Below are 15,079 nucleotides of genomic sequence, written 5' to 3'. Positions count from 1 at the left end.
AAATGTAATTGTCGAAAAACACGTATTTATAGACTTCTGAGTTCAAAACTGATTATTCATCAATGTGTTGTGTATACTGTATGTAATTACAGTATAGGAGGTAATCTTTCATTTATATGGGTTCGCAGTTGTAGCGGCCCTCCGAGGGAAGCCATAACTACGATGTGGCCCGTGACAAAAATGAGTTTGACACCCCTGACCTAAATGATTAAAACAATAATTATAACTTGTGTTGTCCAACATCCGTGTGTGACCCCTTTAAGGGGCAAGCGAGAGAGAGAGAGAGAGAGAGAGAGTGAGAGGGAGCAGTAGTGTTCAGTAGGAAGGAAGTGTAGCTGAGTGCGCAAGGCAGGCTAGGTTAGACGAGCTTCCAGCTAGCCATGAGGATGGATGTTGATGATACTGGTGTAATGCTGGCGTAAGCGAGGCGGGCTGGAGGCACAGAGGCGCCTTCACTCGCTCGCTGACGGACAGCCGGCTGGAAAATGTTTTGTTCAAGTAGAATGTTTGCAAGATGAGAAGCCCCCTTCATGACTCTTGATGAGACTCATTCAAAACGAGACAATTACTTCATTAGTTGAATTATTTTTGAAAAATCTATTATATCTTTGATTTGGCAGAGTTAGTAAAAGTTTGAAGAACAGAAATATGAATTGATTTGACCAGTAATTTCATGTCAGATATTAAAATCAAATGGGAGCTTGTGTATACAAAGCACAATAATGTCCAACCTGTTGATTAACAGCTAGTTTATTTTCTTGTAGTAATTTTATTGCCTGTGTGTAATGCACCTATTGTCAGACCTTTAACTTCAGCTACTGCTGTCATCTCGGACATGAAAAAAATATGAGGGCGCTTTCTTCTACATCTCATCGTAACCAGCCTACAATTTCGATTTATGTTCTCGCGGTAGTCTTCTTGGCTGTGTGGTCGCATGTTTGTCCTCGGTTATTTGTCAGCCCTTTAACCTTAGCTGTAGGGCTGGCTGCACCTATCGAATATTTTTAGAATCAATTGATTAATTGAGTATTCGGATAAAAATTGCAATTGAAAGTGCGCCGGCGGCTGTGTCCATCCATGATCTAACTAGCTGTGGTGGAATATATTACATTTTCAAACGTCGATAGTTTAGCTTTGATGTGCTGTTGTGGTACGTTAGTCACATTGTTAGTCACGGTTAGGCACATTCCACTTTATCTTCTTTTTGAAGTGTGAAATGATCCCAAATATTGGAGCTTCTTTTACACACTCTTTCCTACTGGCTCACCACCATTGCACCGACTTATTTCTACATGGAGTCTGCATGGGTCTGCAGTAACATTAGTCCCTGGAATGATTATCATCGTGAAGCTTCGAGGCAGAGATTTAACTTTTTTTTCTCTAATCGAATTATTCCAGTTACGTCTTTTATTCGTTTCTGCCCTATTTAGCTCCTGCTGTATTCAAAATCGGCGGCACGGTGTTCGACTGGTTAGAGCGTCTGCCTCACAATTCTGAGGACCGGGGTTCAATCCCCGGCCCCGCCTGTGTGGAGTTTGCATATCCTCCCCGTGCCTGCGTGGGTTTTCTCTGGGCACTGCGGTTTCCTCCCACATCCCAAAAACATGCATGCTAGGTTAATTGACAACTCTAAATTGCCCATAGGTGTGAATGTAAGTGCTGAATGGTTGTTTGTTTGTATGTGCCCTGCGATTGGCTGGCAACCAGTTCAGGGTGTACCCCGCCTCCTGCCCGATGATAGCTGGGATAGGCTCCAGCAGGCCCGCGACCCTAGTGAGGAGAAGCGGCTCAGAAAATGGATGGATGGATGGATGTATTTAAAATCAGTAGGATGCCAGGTTTATTGTAGAACAGCAATACCTGGACATTTGAAAAATATCGCTTGAGATTTAGAACGTGGCAAACCCTGGAAAAGAACGTTTGCCCTATTCGAAAGAAGAAGTCCACGTGACATATTTTCTGCATTGAGGACACAGCAAGAGAGTCACATGACCACCCCCTCCTCCTTCAGCCACTGCACGAGCTGTAATAGCCATCCATCCATTTTCTATACTGCTTATCCTGTGTGAACAGCTGGAAGATCCGCACATGCAATGCAGCCCCGGACTTGGTCTATTACACAAAGCCATTGTTTGTGGCAGACAAATGATTTCTGATGTAATGCTACGTAGTGTAGACCGGGGGCGGGGTCAGCAGTACAAATGACAAATAGCTAAGTCCAGAATTGATGACGCATGAGTTTAGCTGCCTCATATTTTCAGACAAATCCATTTTACATCCTTCGATTCGCGCTCCCAACTCGGGGAATCATTTGTGGCAGCGAGAGAGAATTTCCTTCATTAAGAGCTGATTACTTTCTAAAACAACAATGTCCTTTTTGGAAAGAGTGAAAAATTGCAGCTTTGGGAGCACTTTATGGTGTGCTAAGTGAACATTTGCTCCTTGGTTGAGCAGGTGTTATGTCCCCTGAGAAGTGCATCATGATTTGTTCGGCTTGTGTTTGTCCTCATCCATCCATCATCCCGTTCCACACTCTCCCGGTAAAAAGAATCCTCCACTGATTTACCAAATATCGCATCAAATGTTGGCAATCTACTCAGTAGTGACAGAAAATGTTTAATCGGTCTCAAAATGTCGTACAAATTGTCCCGTATCAGCTCGACCTGGAAGGCATCTGAACCAGGCAATAAACAAACGGCAAGCACAAGATGCCAAAGATAGCGTTCCTGACTGCCTAATACAAGTAGATGAGGCTGATTTTGTCTGGAAAATAAACTCGGCGCGACTGCTGAAAAAGTTCTTGTATATTTGCGGGACTTGGCGTATCTGTCAAACAAGAAAGTAAGAGGAAATACCGTATAGTAGAAGCAGATGAATCTGTGTTTTTTTTAAAAAAAAGAATTTTTCGAAAGATTTGAATCATTTGTGGTAAACATTCTGCATAAGTTAACCGTTTGAAAGCAAGTAATTTCTCTTTGTCTTTGGCTAATTTCCACATTTCCCCTATTTTCAGCATACTGATAAGCTGTTACTCTCAAAAGTGTTATATTTGAGTGCAACTTATGCCATGTCCAAGAAATTGTTTTGTTTTTGAACAATATCTGATTCAAATAAAAGACATTTTCGCCACAATTGCAAGACCTAATGGCATCATCAAGTATTGTTAGTATCGGTATCGGCAAATACTCAAATGCAAGTACTTGTACTTGGTCTGAAAAAAAAAGTGGTATCGGTGCATCCTAACTTTAATTGTAAAAATGTTCTTCTAAAGTAAAAACTTTTTTCATCGTATTGCAGCGTAGTCATAAAAAAAATACAACTTTCCAATGTTTTAAGTGCTAGTCATAAAAAACAGTGCATCATTTTGAGTGTGCTGAAGCGTTGATTATCTCCCTGCTCGCTCTCTTTGTAGTTACCTGAACGATCTGGAGAGAATAGCCAAAGCGGATTACATCCCCACCCAGCAGGATGTGCTGCGTACTCGTGTCAAGACAACTGGCATCGTGGAGACTCACTTCACCTTCAAAGAGCTGCACTTCAAGTAAGGCTGCACCGTCGCTGATCTTCCTGCATTAAAAACAGACCTCCACTCCCGCCTACTCGTGCTAAAAACACATCACATCGGTGCTCACCTGCTCTTAAACAAAGCCATCACGAAGGCTATTCATCTCATTGAACACAAAGTGCTCATTTCAACATTAATAGAACCTTGAAATGCGCCAATCAGCCAAATTATAACAGCAATCAACAGCTTAATCATTCTGATTGCAGAGAGTAAATTAATTAGTTCCTCACCCCACACTCCATTTGAATGTCTATAAAAACAGATTCTTCTGCAACACATAAAATTGGGCTAGACGCACCATGAGCACTTACTCATGTGGGATACTAATGGACTGACGTTGCTCCTTAACAGAGGATGTATGTCAGCCGAGGTTTATGTGTTCAAACATTTGATAAATTGGCCTGTGCTAACAGTTACGTGAGTGCTTATAGTAGACGCGAACAGTTTTTCTCTAAATACGAGCGCTGTTGCCCTTTTTCAGCAAACCGTAGCGGTCATTCTCAAGGTTTATACTACAGTGCAATAGTGCAATAACTGATTTCAAAATTAATTTGTTACGGTATTTTGTGCTTGTGCCAAAAGGTCAAAACAATCTTTACACCCAGACGAATCTCACGTAGTAGTTGTAATAATAATAATTTTAGTAATGTTATTACTGTATTATTTAGGACTTAACTAATGGACATTTAATTCAACAACAATAATAATAATAATAATAATACAATGTAAGAAAAAAGCACCACAAATATCATCTTAAACCGTGACTTTATTACCTTTTTAATAGAAAAGTGGTACCATAGAAAATGTCTCCTCCAGCACTCCGCGAACCTTGTGAGGATAGGCGGCTCACAAAATGGATGGATGGAAGTTCCTCAACTCACTTCAACATAGTTTTGCCAAGCTACCACAAGATGCCGCCAAAGTAATACTTTGATTGCGATTGGCCTAAGCACAAAACCAGCAAATAACAGAGCATAGCTTCCAAAAACTGTGAATACAGTATATGAAATCACAAATGCCGAACTGTGAATATTCTGTACACGTGTTTTTTTTTTTTTTTTGCTGTTCGCAACAGGGTTTGGTCAGTTTGGCCCGCAAATAGAGTACAGTATATCCCCAGATATTCGCAGATTATTTGGGGATATACTGCAAATTCACCTAGTCACAGCGGGATTATTGTATTCATAAACGTCCGTCATACGTTCTTGATTTTGATCTAGTGGCAGGAGAATGTATTTAAAGTGGCAAACGCAGTAAAATAGTGAGCAGCCTGAATACTTTGGTATGACCTCGTCCCTGATCAGCTCTCACGTTTACCTTCAGCCCCTGCCTCAGTATTTGATTATAGACAATGCATGAAGGGAATCAATAAACGTTGTCTTTTCATTTTTTTTCATAGTTCTGTCCTTTTGTCATTGGTAGAAGAAGAAAACGCTCAGTCTTTTTCCATTTAGTTTGTACAATGTCTCTAAGAGGCTGCATCGATGCTCAAGCCGATGCTGTTCCACCTCCTTCGCTTGCCAAAGCAAGCTCATCAAACGTTAGTGTACATCCAGGGATTGCATTTCAAATGAACTTTCTCTCCTTGTGTCTTTTAGCACCACTGCGCTCCGTCTGCCTCCACCTTGCGCGCACATTAGCTAGCTCGTGTGTCTCCTCTGCATCACCTCTCCCTTTGCAGAATGTTCGACGTGGGAGGCCAGCGCTCAGAAAGGAAGAAGTGGATCCACTGTTTCGAAGGCGTCACGGCCATTATCTTCTGCGTTGCGCTCAGTGCGTACGACCTGGTCCTGGCCGAGGATGAGGAGATGGTGAGGATGGCGCTGTGGCATGTTCATTACAGTGCATGGATGTTGAACATCACTTGCTCGTCGTTACAAGGCTTTTAACATGTCTTCTTATGATTGCACAATCCACTCAATTTTTTTCTAATTGAGTGTTCAAATCCAACGTGGCTTGAACCATTTGACCCCAATTATTTGCACAGGTTATGAATTAAATGCTTTAACATGCCCTTGCTTTTTAAATATTGAACAACAGCTTCCCCTGGTGGCACAGTGCAAAAACCGGGTTAAAAAAAACAACTAAAAACCAATAAGGATATCAAGTACTACAATTAGGAATATATTACTTCATTTAAGGATAATTGCCTACCAATAGAATAGTTGTCTCCGCTGGATGCGTGAAACTACGCCCCACTGAAAAGTAGACGCTACTTTATCTAACATTTTTCTTATGCATACCCATCCCAACATGTTTGAGCCTTGAAAATATCCACACCTGTGATGACTCAAATATCGTCGTGCTGTGGAAAGCGACGAGGGGTGCAAGCTCACGAGCTAACGGGCTCCAGAATTCAGCGTTATCTAGTTCCCGGTCTTTGCACGCTTTTTCATAAATGATCTTTAAACAATGTATAATATATTTAGAAACAAATCTATGAATTCAATTTCCATTTATATCTTGGCACGCGGCAAGTTTTGCCTTCATTTAAGATATTTCATCTTTTCTTTTTAGAATCGCATGCACGAAAGCATGAAGCTGTTCGACTCCATCTGCAACAACAAGTGGTTCACTGAGACCTCCATCATCCTCTTCCTCAACAAGAAGGACCTCTTTGAGGAGAAGATCACCCGTAGCCCCCTTGCCATCTGCTTCCCAGAGTACACAGGTACAAGATGTTTTTAGACCAGGGGTTCTTAACTGCTCTCACACACTTTAATAGCGACAAACAAGTACATCTTGTAAAGAATTCCGTTAAAGACATGTATGTACAGTATTTATTTTTTATTTTTTTTACATTATTGCATATGTAAAAGTGAATTCAATATGTTTTCATACAACACATCCCCAAATCGCTCTTCTTACAGGCAAGCACTTCACTACATATCACAGCTTTTTTTTAGTCTCAATTTTAAAACAAATCCATATTTTGTTTACCCCAGGACACATTTGAGGTGTTGATAACTAACTCCATTTTTGTCATAGATTAAATGTTTTACGGCTGCTATAAAATGGGGGTGACTTATATCTTTGTGATTTACATGACAATGATTACTTATTCTGGATCTTCTTGTTTTTACAGAAACTGTGGTTTCCCTCATATTTAGTTTTTTACAAACATCCATCAAATCAAATCGTCTATCAATATTTCATAAACGATGATAAATAACATTGAGTTACACTAACATGTAACTCCATTGGCACCCAAGCAAAAGCAATACTAACATTTTGAGTCCTCTCTCAATCTCTGAACACACTTTCTAGGATGTTTTTGCTGGTGGTGATGCCTGGTTTTCAAGGGTGCGGCCATCTTGGAAAACAGAATTTGGCCCAGTTGCTGCACTGATGATTCAAGAAAAGTGCTGAATGCATTAATGGGATGTCCCTATTTGTCAAATCACTAACTAGACCTTAAGTTAGATTGGTATTCATCTGAAAGTCAAGTCTTTCTCTTATCATTTCTGCACTTAAATATGATCAAACTGGAGTTAGCTCACTCTAGTTCTCAGTGGCTCAATTATACTTACACATTACACATCTCTAAAAATCAGCATGCCTGTTAAAATATTTCTTTCCCCCAATTAAGACATTGGATAAATATGAAATATATTGGATTTAAATAAAACCAGTGACCAACCAGTTGAGAATCACTGTTAAAAAAACAAAAACAAAATATGGATGTTCTGCAGGGCTTCAACAAATAAACAAAGAATCAAAATAAAAATATTTGTCTACTTCTTCGCAGGGGCCAACAAATTTGACGAAGCAGCCAGTTACATTCAGACCAAGTTTGAGGACCTGAACAAGAAGAAGGACACCAAGGAGATCTACACCCACTTCACGTGTGCCACCGACACCAAGAACGTGCAGTTTGTCTTCGACGCCGTCACTGATGTCATCATCAAGAACAACCTGAAGGACTGCGGGCTTTTCTGAATATAAATTGGTAATATTTTGATAATATATGTAGGATTAAAACAGTATTTCCCTAAATTGGATTAATTGAGATGTGTGTACTTTTTTTAATGGAGCTCAAAGTCACTTCTTTTTACATTATCTAATTAAAATTGATAAAGGGATACAAATAATTGCTTAATTGATTTACTGCAATTAAAAAAATAGAACACGATTAATAAAATAATTTTCCATATACATGTCTTTATTAATTACTTAAATAATTAGTGAATTATTATTGAATTAATTAAAAATACTAGCAAAATAAGAATAAAATATGTGATTATTAAGATAAGCGAAGGTACATATTTTACATGCAAATTCCAACTTTTTTCTTTTCATCTACAAAAGACATGGCTCATCTGAGAGTTTTAAAAATCAAATGTGGCCCCGAAGCCAAACAAAGTTGGTGGTTTGGTGATGCCAGGTCATTACAGTAGCGCTACCAGAATACTGTCCATAATGTTGCTTGTAAAGTTTTTGTGAAAACGTGGGTGTGCTTTTTGTTTTGTTCTTTCAAATGCATTAAGACAGTGATTCTAAAAGTGTGGTGTGGTGTGTGGGCGCCCCCTAGTGGTGTTCAAAAGGATCACTGAATTTAATGGTCAAACTGTGTATTATAGTGGCTGCAATTTTGATGTATTTATTTGTTTATTTATTTATTTTATTATTTTTTAATCCATTACAGCACATTTGTTAAATGCAGTTCAGTTGTATTTAACTTTTTGGAGAATGACATTAGACAATGTCATTTACATATCGAAAGGTTGTAGTCAAGTAAATCAATGGGACAATTTGCGTTATCATCCATTATCTAATTTAAAGTATAATTTGAGCATTATATCTAAAGGGTGCATATTCCCATCCAGCAACTGGGGAACTAGGAATAAATGTGTTCATTGTCAGTGCACCTCCAAGTGCTGTTTTTGTATTTGTGGCAGGACGGTGGCGGCTGTGCACACTGCACGAGGGACTGCAGCAGCCATGTGACGATTTTATTGCCTTTCATAATGAAAACCATGACAGACGTCATTCCTGCAAGGGGAAAACCTTGAAAGGACTTCAACAATCAATGATTTGCTACCATCTCCCCCTCAGTGTAACATTGGTCCTGCATACAAATGTATTCAAAGTTGTTACGCCTCTTCTCTCTTTGACTCTTTACACTCCCCTTAATGAATGTTTTAACACTCTCATTGGATGAGAATCATTTAGCAGCCACTCATGCGGAAAAATGAGCTGGCTTTAATTGAATTATTGAAACGCATGTAAAATGCACAAAGAATATTTCTTATCCATCAAGAAGATCTCGTGGTAATTATGATTTAAGTTGCCATTTTTATTCACGAATGACTTTTTAAAGATGTTTACTTTGCCATTGAGGTTTATTAAAAGACAGTATGAAACTATATTTTGTATCATATCAACCCATGTTAACAACTAACTGTTAAGACACGTGGCGAATGTGAGTGGCTATGTGGGGGGGGGGGGAACAATTTTTGTATGACATTTACATCAAATAATGGTCACAGTATTCTCCTGCATGACATTCCATTAATTAGCCTGCGCCACTGTCATCATCTGTTTGACAGCTGCTATGTACCACTTGTTTAAATACACTTAACACAATCTGTGAGGTTTTCACTGATGTCTGTTACTAACTAATTGTAGATTAGTGTGTATTCTGTTTCATTCCAAGTCTGTTGTTTTGACTTTATGTTTGTGCCTTGATATCTGTTTACGTGTGTATCTTCATATGTGTTCTTGACAGTGTCAATTAGGGCTATTTCTACTTGGTATCCATGGCTAACAATGCATCCAAGCACAGAGTCTGAAGGACGATGCCGTACTTGTTTGTTGATATTAAAGCTACAAAGCAAGTCACTTGGTATATGTAAATAATAAACGTTTGGTCATGGGAGCTTTTATTCTACTGTGTTTTTATGTTGAGCAACACTGTGCAAAAGGAAGAATGCAGTGGGACACGACATCCACTATTCAATACATTAGATTTCCATCCAAATTGAAACAGAACATTCTTGTATTTATTTTATTTTTTTTTAAATAAGAAAAAGTCTATATTTAATATAAAGGGCAGCAAGTCACATTTGTTTAATAGGACATTTAAAAATAGCCGTTGGAGATTAAAGTGTTGCACAGAAATTAAAACTTAATCCTGTGGAGTGCCAACAATTGAATGCAACTGCAAAATTTAATCAGATCGAGGAAAGAAGGTCAATTGTATCAACAAATTTGGTCTTAACAGAAATAAAACCACATATGGAATCTGTCAGAAAGGAATTAACATTTTAAAACACACACACACACATATATATGTATATATATACACACATATGGTTGCAGTTTGTAGTGTTAATTAGTTAATACTAAACGAATACTGTTCTTGGTCGCAGTGCAATGCAGACAGTGGCATTCTAAACCACAAAAATAAAAATAAACCTTGTTATACATCAATAATAATTTAAATTAAATTTCAACATATGCCAGCTTCCATAAAAAATATGTACCCCACTTTTCAACCCAAAATTAGATTAGTTTCAGATTTAAAAAAAACAAATAAATCAAAAATTGCAAATACACACTTTTGTTTGACACCGATAAATAAAAATAGATATATTTAAAACGTTTTTCTTACAGTTCTTGTACATTGTGCAGATATACTTCATTTTGTAGCCGGTATAGCATGTTTCCCTTGTATTCCGTTGCTATTACTTTTAAGTATAATTAAGAAGCATTTCAAAAAAATGAAGTAAGGTGCACATTCTCATTCTCAAACATGAAAAAAATAAACAAACAAACAAGTATTCCTTCATTTGACTGCACTGCATGCAAATGTTTCGACTTGTTGAAACCTGCTTAAGCTTTTCTGAATTGAAAGAGTTGATCTGCATCAGCCTCCAGTCTGTGATTCAAGGTGCTACCATTTCTCACTTGCAAATGAAATGAGAAGGTGCACCGCTGCCAAACGGCTTGTATGCAATTTGAAACAGCCGCGAAGCCAAAGAACGATGAATCGTTTTCATTGACACGTTGCAAGAAAAGGTGTGGAGACAGTTTGTATTCAGGCACAATTTAAAGACGCTAATACGGTATGACACGTGATGCGTAGGCGCAGCCACCAGGTGGCGCCTTACACAGGCGGCGCACTTTATAGACGAGGTGCAGGCAAACTTTGGTGCTCAACGACCACGTTAAAGTTTTAAAACGGACAGATTGGGCAAGGACATTAATAGATTAGTGAAAAAAAAAAGAGTAAAGTAAATTTAAAAAGTGTATGCTAAAAGTTGAAAATGTACTGTATATGTAAAATTCCTTATTTTAATAATAACATATTTTTTATGTATAAATGGTATTATTTATAATCAATTTACTTATACTTAATTAAATAATTATATAATAAAATAAATTCAAAAATGTTAACCGTATATAGAGAATTGTTTATTTTACTTTTTAAAAGTTCAGTACAGTAAATCAACTAACCAATTATGTATTACGATAAAGGAATATATATAGTATAATGAACCAAATATCATGAAAAAAATGGCTTAGTATTATAGGACACGCAATATAATTGCTCAGTGGGCCGGATAAAAGAACAAAGTGGACCATAAGTGGCCCCGTAGGCCTTACTTTGCCCACCTCAAATGATACATGTACAAATTAATGTCTATATTTATCACAATACACATAATGTATGTATGTATGTACAACTCAGTACTGCACAGTTAAACTTGTCCTGAATCTGCTTACAATATTTGCACACGTGAATGTATTTTTTAAAGACTTTATTTACTGAGCAATTTCAGAATTCTTGTATTTTAATATTATTTTACATACTTTGTATGTATAAGGATGATTGCATTTCACTGGGTAAACTCCTGTAATAATTAAACTTGTATTTTTCATTTCTTACAGTCATTGTAATCCCTCAGGGGGAAATTCAATGTATACTCTGCAGTACTGTTATATTTTGTTGCACACCACAGAACCAAATAACACACATGCAGGCATGCAAGAAGAGATTAATACATCCATCCCTCCATTCTCGTAACCGCATATCCTCACATAAAATATTTAAATTGTTTTGATGTGATTCATTTACTGATAATTAATACAAATTGGAAGTATTATTAATAATCTGAATTTTAAATACTATATTTTACAATACATATGTACTTTACCTCATATTGATTGCATTCATCATCCTCTCTTGTGACTCGTGCAAAACGATTCCAGTGGTGACAAATTGGTGGAGGCGGGACTTTGTTCGAGGCTTTGGCTGTTCTCCGCTCATTGGCTGAGGCCAAGCACTCCGGCCTCTACAAAGTGTGCCGTCAGCCTTGGTGTTGACTACAAGAGTAAGGACACACCAGCAGCTTCATCAGAAGTAAAAAATATATCTGAGGTGTTGTGTTTTTTTGTTTTCTTTTTGGGTGGGAATGCTGAGGTTAGTTCTATTTATTTTGTATATTAGGGCACATTATTTAAAATCTAAGAAAGCGTTATAAATTGTGGTCATAATTGCTCTTGCATTTTGCTTTTCAGAACACATAAGGAGTTTTAACTTCACTGCAGACGCTTACAAGCAATGGTAAGTTTGTTTTCCTTTTTTTTTTTCTTCTTGCATGCAGCAACAGCGTCTTGACAGCTGAGCAAATCGATGGGTGCTCTGTGTTAATCCTCCACTCACCCACTAAGATGCAAAACTAACAGTTCTTGCTGAGAGTCCACATGTGGACAAATCAATTATGTGTTGTGTGAAGGCAGCCGAGGAGAACATTTTGGCATGGTGGCACAGTGTGGCCATGCCGCCCCATTGAGAGGAGGAGGAGGAGAAAGAGAGGGGTCCCAAATGGTTCAGGACTCACAGCTGTGATAACATTGTGTCATATGGAGGCTCCAAAAGCGAAACACTGAAAGGACGGACACATTTAAGACTCATTATCTTCTATTGAGTTCAAAATGAAATGAAAATACTTACTGGCCCCAATAAGATCCAATACAAGAAATGTACGTTCACTTTTGATTGACACTGTCAGGCAGGTATTTATATCACAAAATATTTATTAAATGTGTTTATTATGGTGGTTGTAGTTTGCAGTATATAACTGCACCACGTCCTACTCAGGACTGTTTCTAATTACTTGACCCATTTGTGTAGCTAAATAACCCAAAAAAACTGTCACTATGATGCCTACACCATTATATACGACAAACCACAGTAATATACATTGTGTTAAATTTCTGTATCTCTGACAGTGTCAATTAAAAGTGATCATTATTATCTTAGTAAAGTTAGAATTGTTGACATTGTTGAGTTTGTAACATAAATGTGATCCTGGAAAGTGCTAATTTATTATTAAAGTAGTAGTAGTAGTAGTAGTGGGAGTAATAACAGCAGCTGTAGTACAAGGCATGGTGAGGTAGTAGTTAAGACATAGTCCAGAGGTTGTAGGTTTGAATCTTGGCTCAGGGGCTCCTGTGTGGTTCTCCCAGTTCCCATAAACATGCATGTTAGGTTCATTAAGCACTCTAAATTGCCCATAGGTGTGAATGGTTGTTTGTGCCCTGTGATTGACAGGAGAGCAATTTAGGGTGTGCCCTGCCTCTCGCCCAAAGTCAGATATGATAGGCTCCAGCTCATGTGGATGGATCGCAGTATTACAGAGGAATTTATATTTTATATTCTGCTTTTCTTACTTCAACTCTCTTGTTTTGGATTATGTGCACGTACCTAATGAAGTGTCAAGTTTCGGAAAAGTTCACCTTCCGAGTATACAGTGCCATAATTTCAATTGACGATATGATTCACGTGCGGTGATGCATCATGTAGATTTCAGTTTGACCGACTTTGAACACTTCATCGTGAGTCATGGTGTAAATTCACAATGTTTCATTCATACTGCAATATGCAGCAGTCAACATCCTGCGTGAGAGGATATGTACTACTCATCTACGCTTCTCCCCCTTCTAAACTTCCTCTCATACCAGAGGAAGCAGGGAGAGTTCTCCTCATCTGAAATGTGCATCCTGCTCTCTGACTTTTTTTGGTGGATTGTGCTGATGGCCACTCGGAGGTTTGTCGAGAATGTTTTTGCGCACTCGCAGAGACCAATGACCTCAGCTGCTAAAAATCCGACTGGCCCAGAAACAACACGTTCAGGTCTCGGCTTGGCTCGGGATTGGATGCGCTTTGTGGGCGACCTTGCTGCTGTGTCCACTTCTTCAGCTTATTGTGTTTGTCTCTGTTTGGTTATCCAGCTGTGTATGGGAGATTCCGGCGACCGCTTGCAGAACCGCGCGCAGCACGTGATGCGCTCCCTGCAGGACCTGAAGCAGACGAGCAGGCCGAGGCCGCTCAGCGAGCCGTGCGAGCGCTCCTTCGCCGTGACCCGCTTGTGCAAGCAAAGGACCCAGCAGGAGCGACTCTCCAAGCAGCGCGTGTCGCAGGCCAGCGAGGCCAGCGCGTACGATTCGGCCTGCTGTCTGGCCAACCCTCCGGAGGAAGAAGAAGAAGAACCCAACGAGCGCTTGGCTCAAGCTTCACTCAACAGTGAGAAGAGTTTGGACTTTGACTCTGGCTACTCAGAGGCCTCCTGGCACGATGAAGGTGTTGTTTTGAGAAGGACGAGGAATGTGCGGGTGTCTTCTTCTGCTTGCCTCCGAACAAACACGGGACCTTCGGGTCGGATCCGGCCCAAATCCACATCGGACGCTTGCCTAGAGCGCTGGACCTCCTTTGAGGCCAGCGACCCAGAGGACTGGACTACAGGCTTGCTAAGCAAGAGTCGGAACAGACAGCCTCTGGTTCTGGGGGACAACAGCTTTGCGGACCTTATTAAGAACTGGATGGACCTACCAGAGTGTCCCGAGCCAGCAGAAATAAAGCCCAGTGCCGGGCGGCGTCTCGCCAAGGACATTTTAGTCAACATGAAGCGGCGACTGGCCGGGATGTCCAAAGGTGTGGAGATGAGGCAGAAACCAGCAGACTCCACACGAGGGAGCAGGGCTGCCGAGGGCCCCAAACGGATGTCCTGCCCTGTGGGACTCCGGTCGCTTAAACCTTTCTTCCACCAATCACACACGGGCCTGCATGCAATCGACTCGGACTTCTACCACTTCGCCGCCCTCATGAAGACGGGCAGCCGACAGCCCATAATATGCAACGACATCATCGGTTACATCTGACTCTATAAGATTGATTTTTGTCCAAAATATCAACCCAAATAAACCTTCCTTATTTAATTGCTCTCATTTTGTAAAAATCTGTAAACTGTTTCCTAATCCTTACAACAAGAACAAATATTTTCCCCAGACAATCAATAAAAACACTTTCCATGTAAAAAAAAAAAAAAAAAAAGCAGTTCAGTTTCCAAATCATTGGGAAATATGTCTTAATATGAAACCGATTAAAATGAGCGTTGTGTACGGTGCGGGTGATGGTTAACACAGCTGCCTCACAGTCAGGAGATCTGGAATCAAATCTCTGTTGGAACATCTCTTTGTGGAATTGGTGTGCTCTACCCTTGCTTCCTT

At 39.5% G+C, this 15,079-nt stretch overlaps 2 protein-coding genes across 5 annotated transcripts in view; both read left to right on the top strand.

The window, feature by feature from the left end:
- LOC133408525 (guanine nucleotide-binding protein G(i) subunit alpha-2) overlaps positions 1 to 9,436 on the top strand; it is a 43,284-nt gene extending 33,848 nt beyond the window's left edge. For both annotated transcript variants that reach the window (XM_061687527.1, XM_061687528.1), the window contains 5 exons: positions 3,413 to 3,541; positions 5,247 to 5,376; positions 6,083 to 6,236; positions 7,314 to 7,514; positions 8,464 to 9,436. In XM_061687527.1, the coding sequence (XP_061543511.1) occupies positions 3,413 to 3,541; positions 5,247 to 5,376; positions 6,083 to 6,236; positions 7,314 to 7,504 (604 nt within the window). In that variant the 3' untranslated portion in view covers positions 7,505 to 7,514; positions 8,464 to 9,436. The remainder of the gene's footprint in view (positions 1 to 3,412; positions 3,542 to 5,246; positions 5,377 to 6,082; positions 6,237 to 7,313; positions 7,515 to 8,463) is intronic.
- Positions 9,437 to 11,904: 2,468 nt separating this feature from the next.
- On the top strand, positions 11,905 to 14,788 carry LOC133408834 (PAK4-inhibitor inka2-like). 3 transcript variants are annotated; one of them, XM_061688106.1, is made up of 3 exons: positions 11,905 to 11,948; positions 12,089 to 12,134; positions 13,805 to 14,788. In XM_061688106.1, exons 2-3 carry the CDS (start codon positions 12,132 to 12,134, stop codon positions 14,729 to 14,731), a joined length of 930 nt encoding a protein of 309 aa, XP_061544090.1. In that variant the 5' UTR covers positions 11,905 to 11,948; positions 12,089 to 12,131; the 3' UTR covers positions 14,732 to 14,788. The 3 variants fall into 3 exon arrangements, with proteins under 3 accessions (XP_061544090.1, XP_061544088.1, XP_061544087.1); XM_061688104.1 differs by having other exon boundaries at positions 11,905 to 11,990; XM_061688103.1 differs by lacking the exons at positions 11,905 to 11,948; positions 12,089 to 12,134 and having other exon boundaries at positions 12,192 to 14,788.
- Positions 14,789 to 15,079: the final 291 nt, after the last annotated feature.

The sequence above is a fragment of the Phycodurus eques genome, chromosome 10 (genome assembly GCF_024500275.1).
Source record: "Phycodurus eques isolate BA_2022a chromosome 10, UOR_Pequ_1.1, whole genome shotgun sequence".
Taxonomy (NCBI): domain Eukaryota; kingdom Metazoa; phylum Chordata; class Actinopteri; order Syngnathiformes; family Syngnathidae; genus Phycodurus; species Phycodurus eques.
Note: the sequence above shows the minus strand (reverse complement) of the source record. Positions and strands in the feature narration are given on the sequence as shown.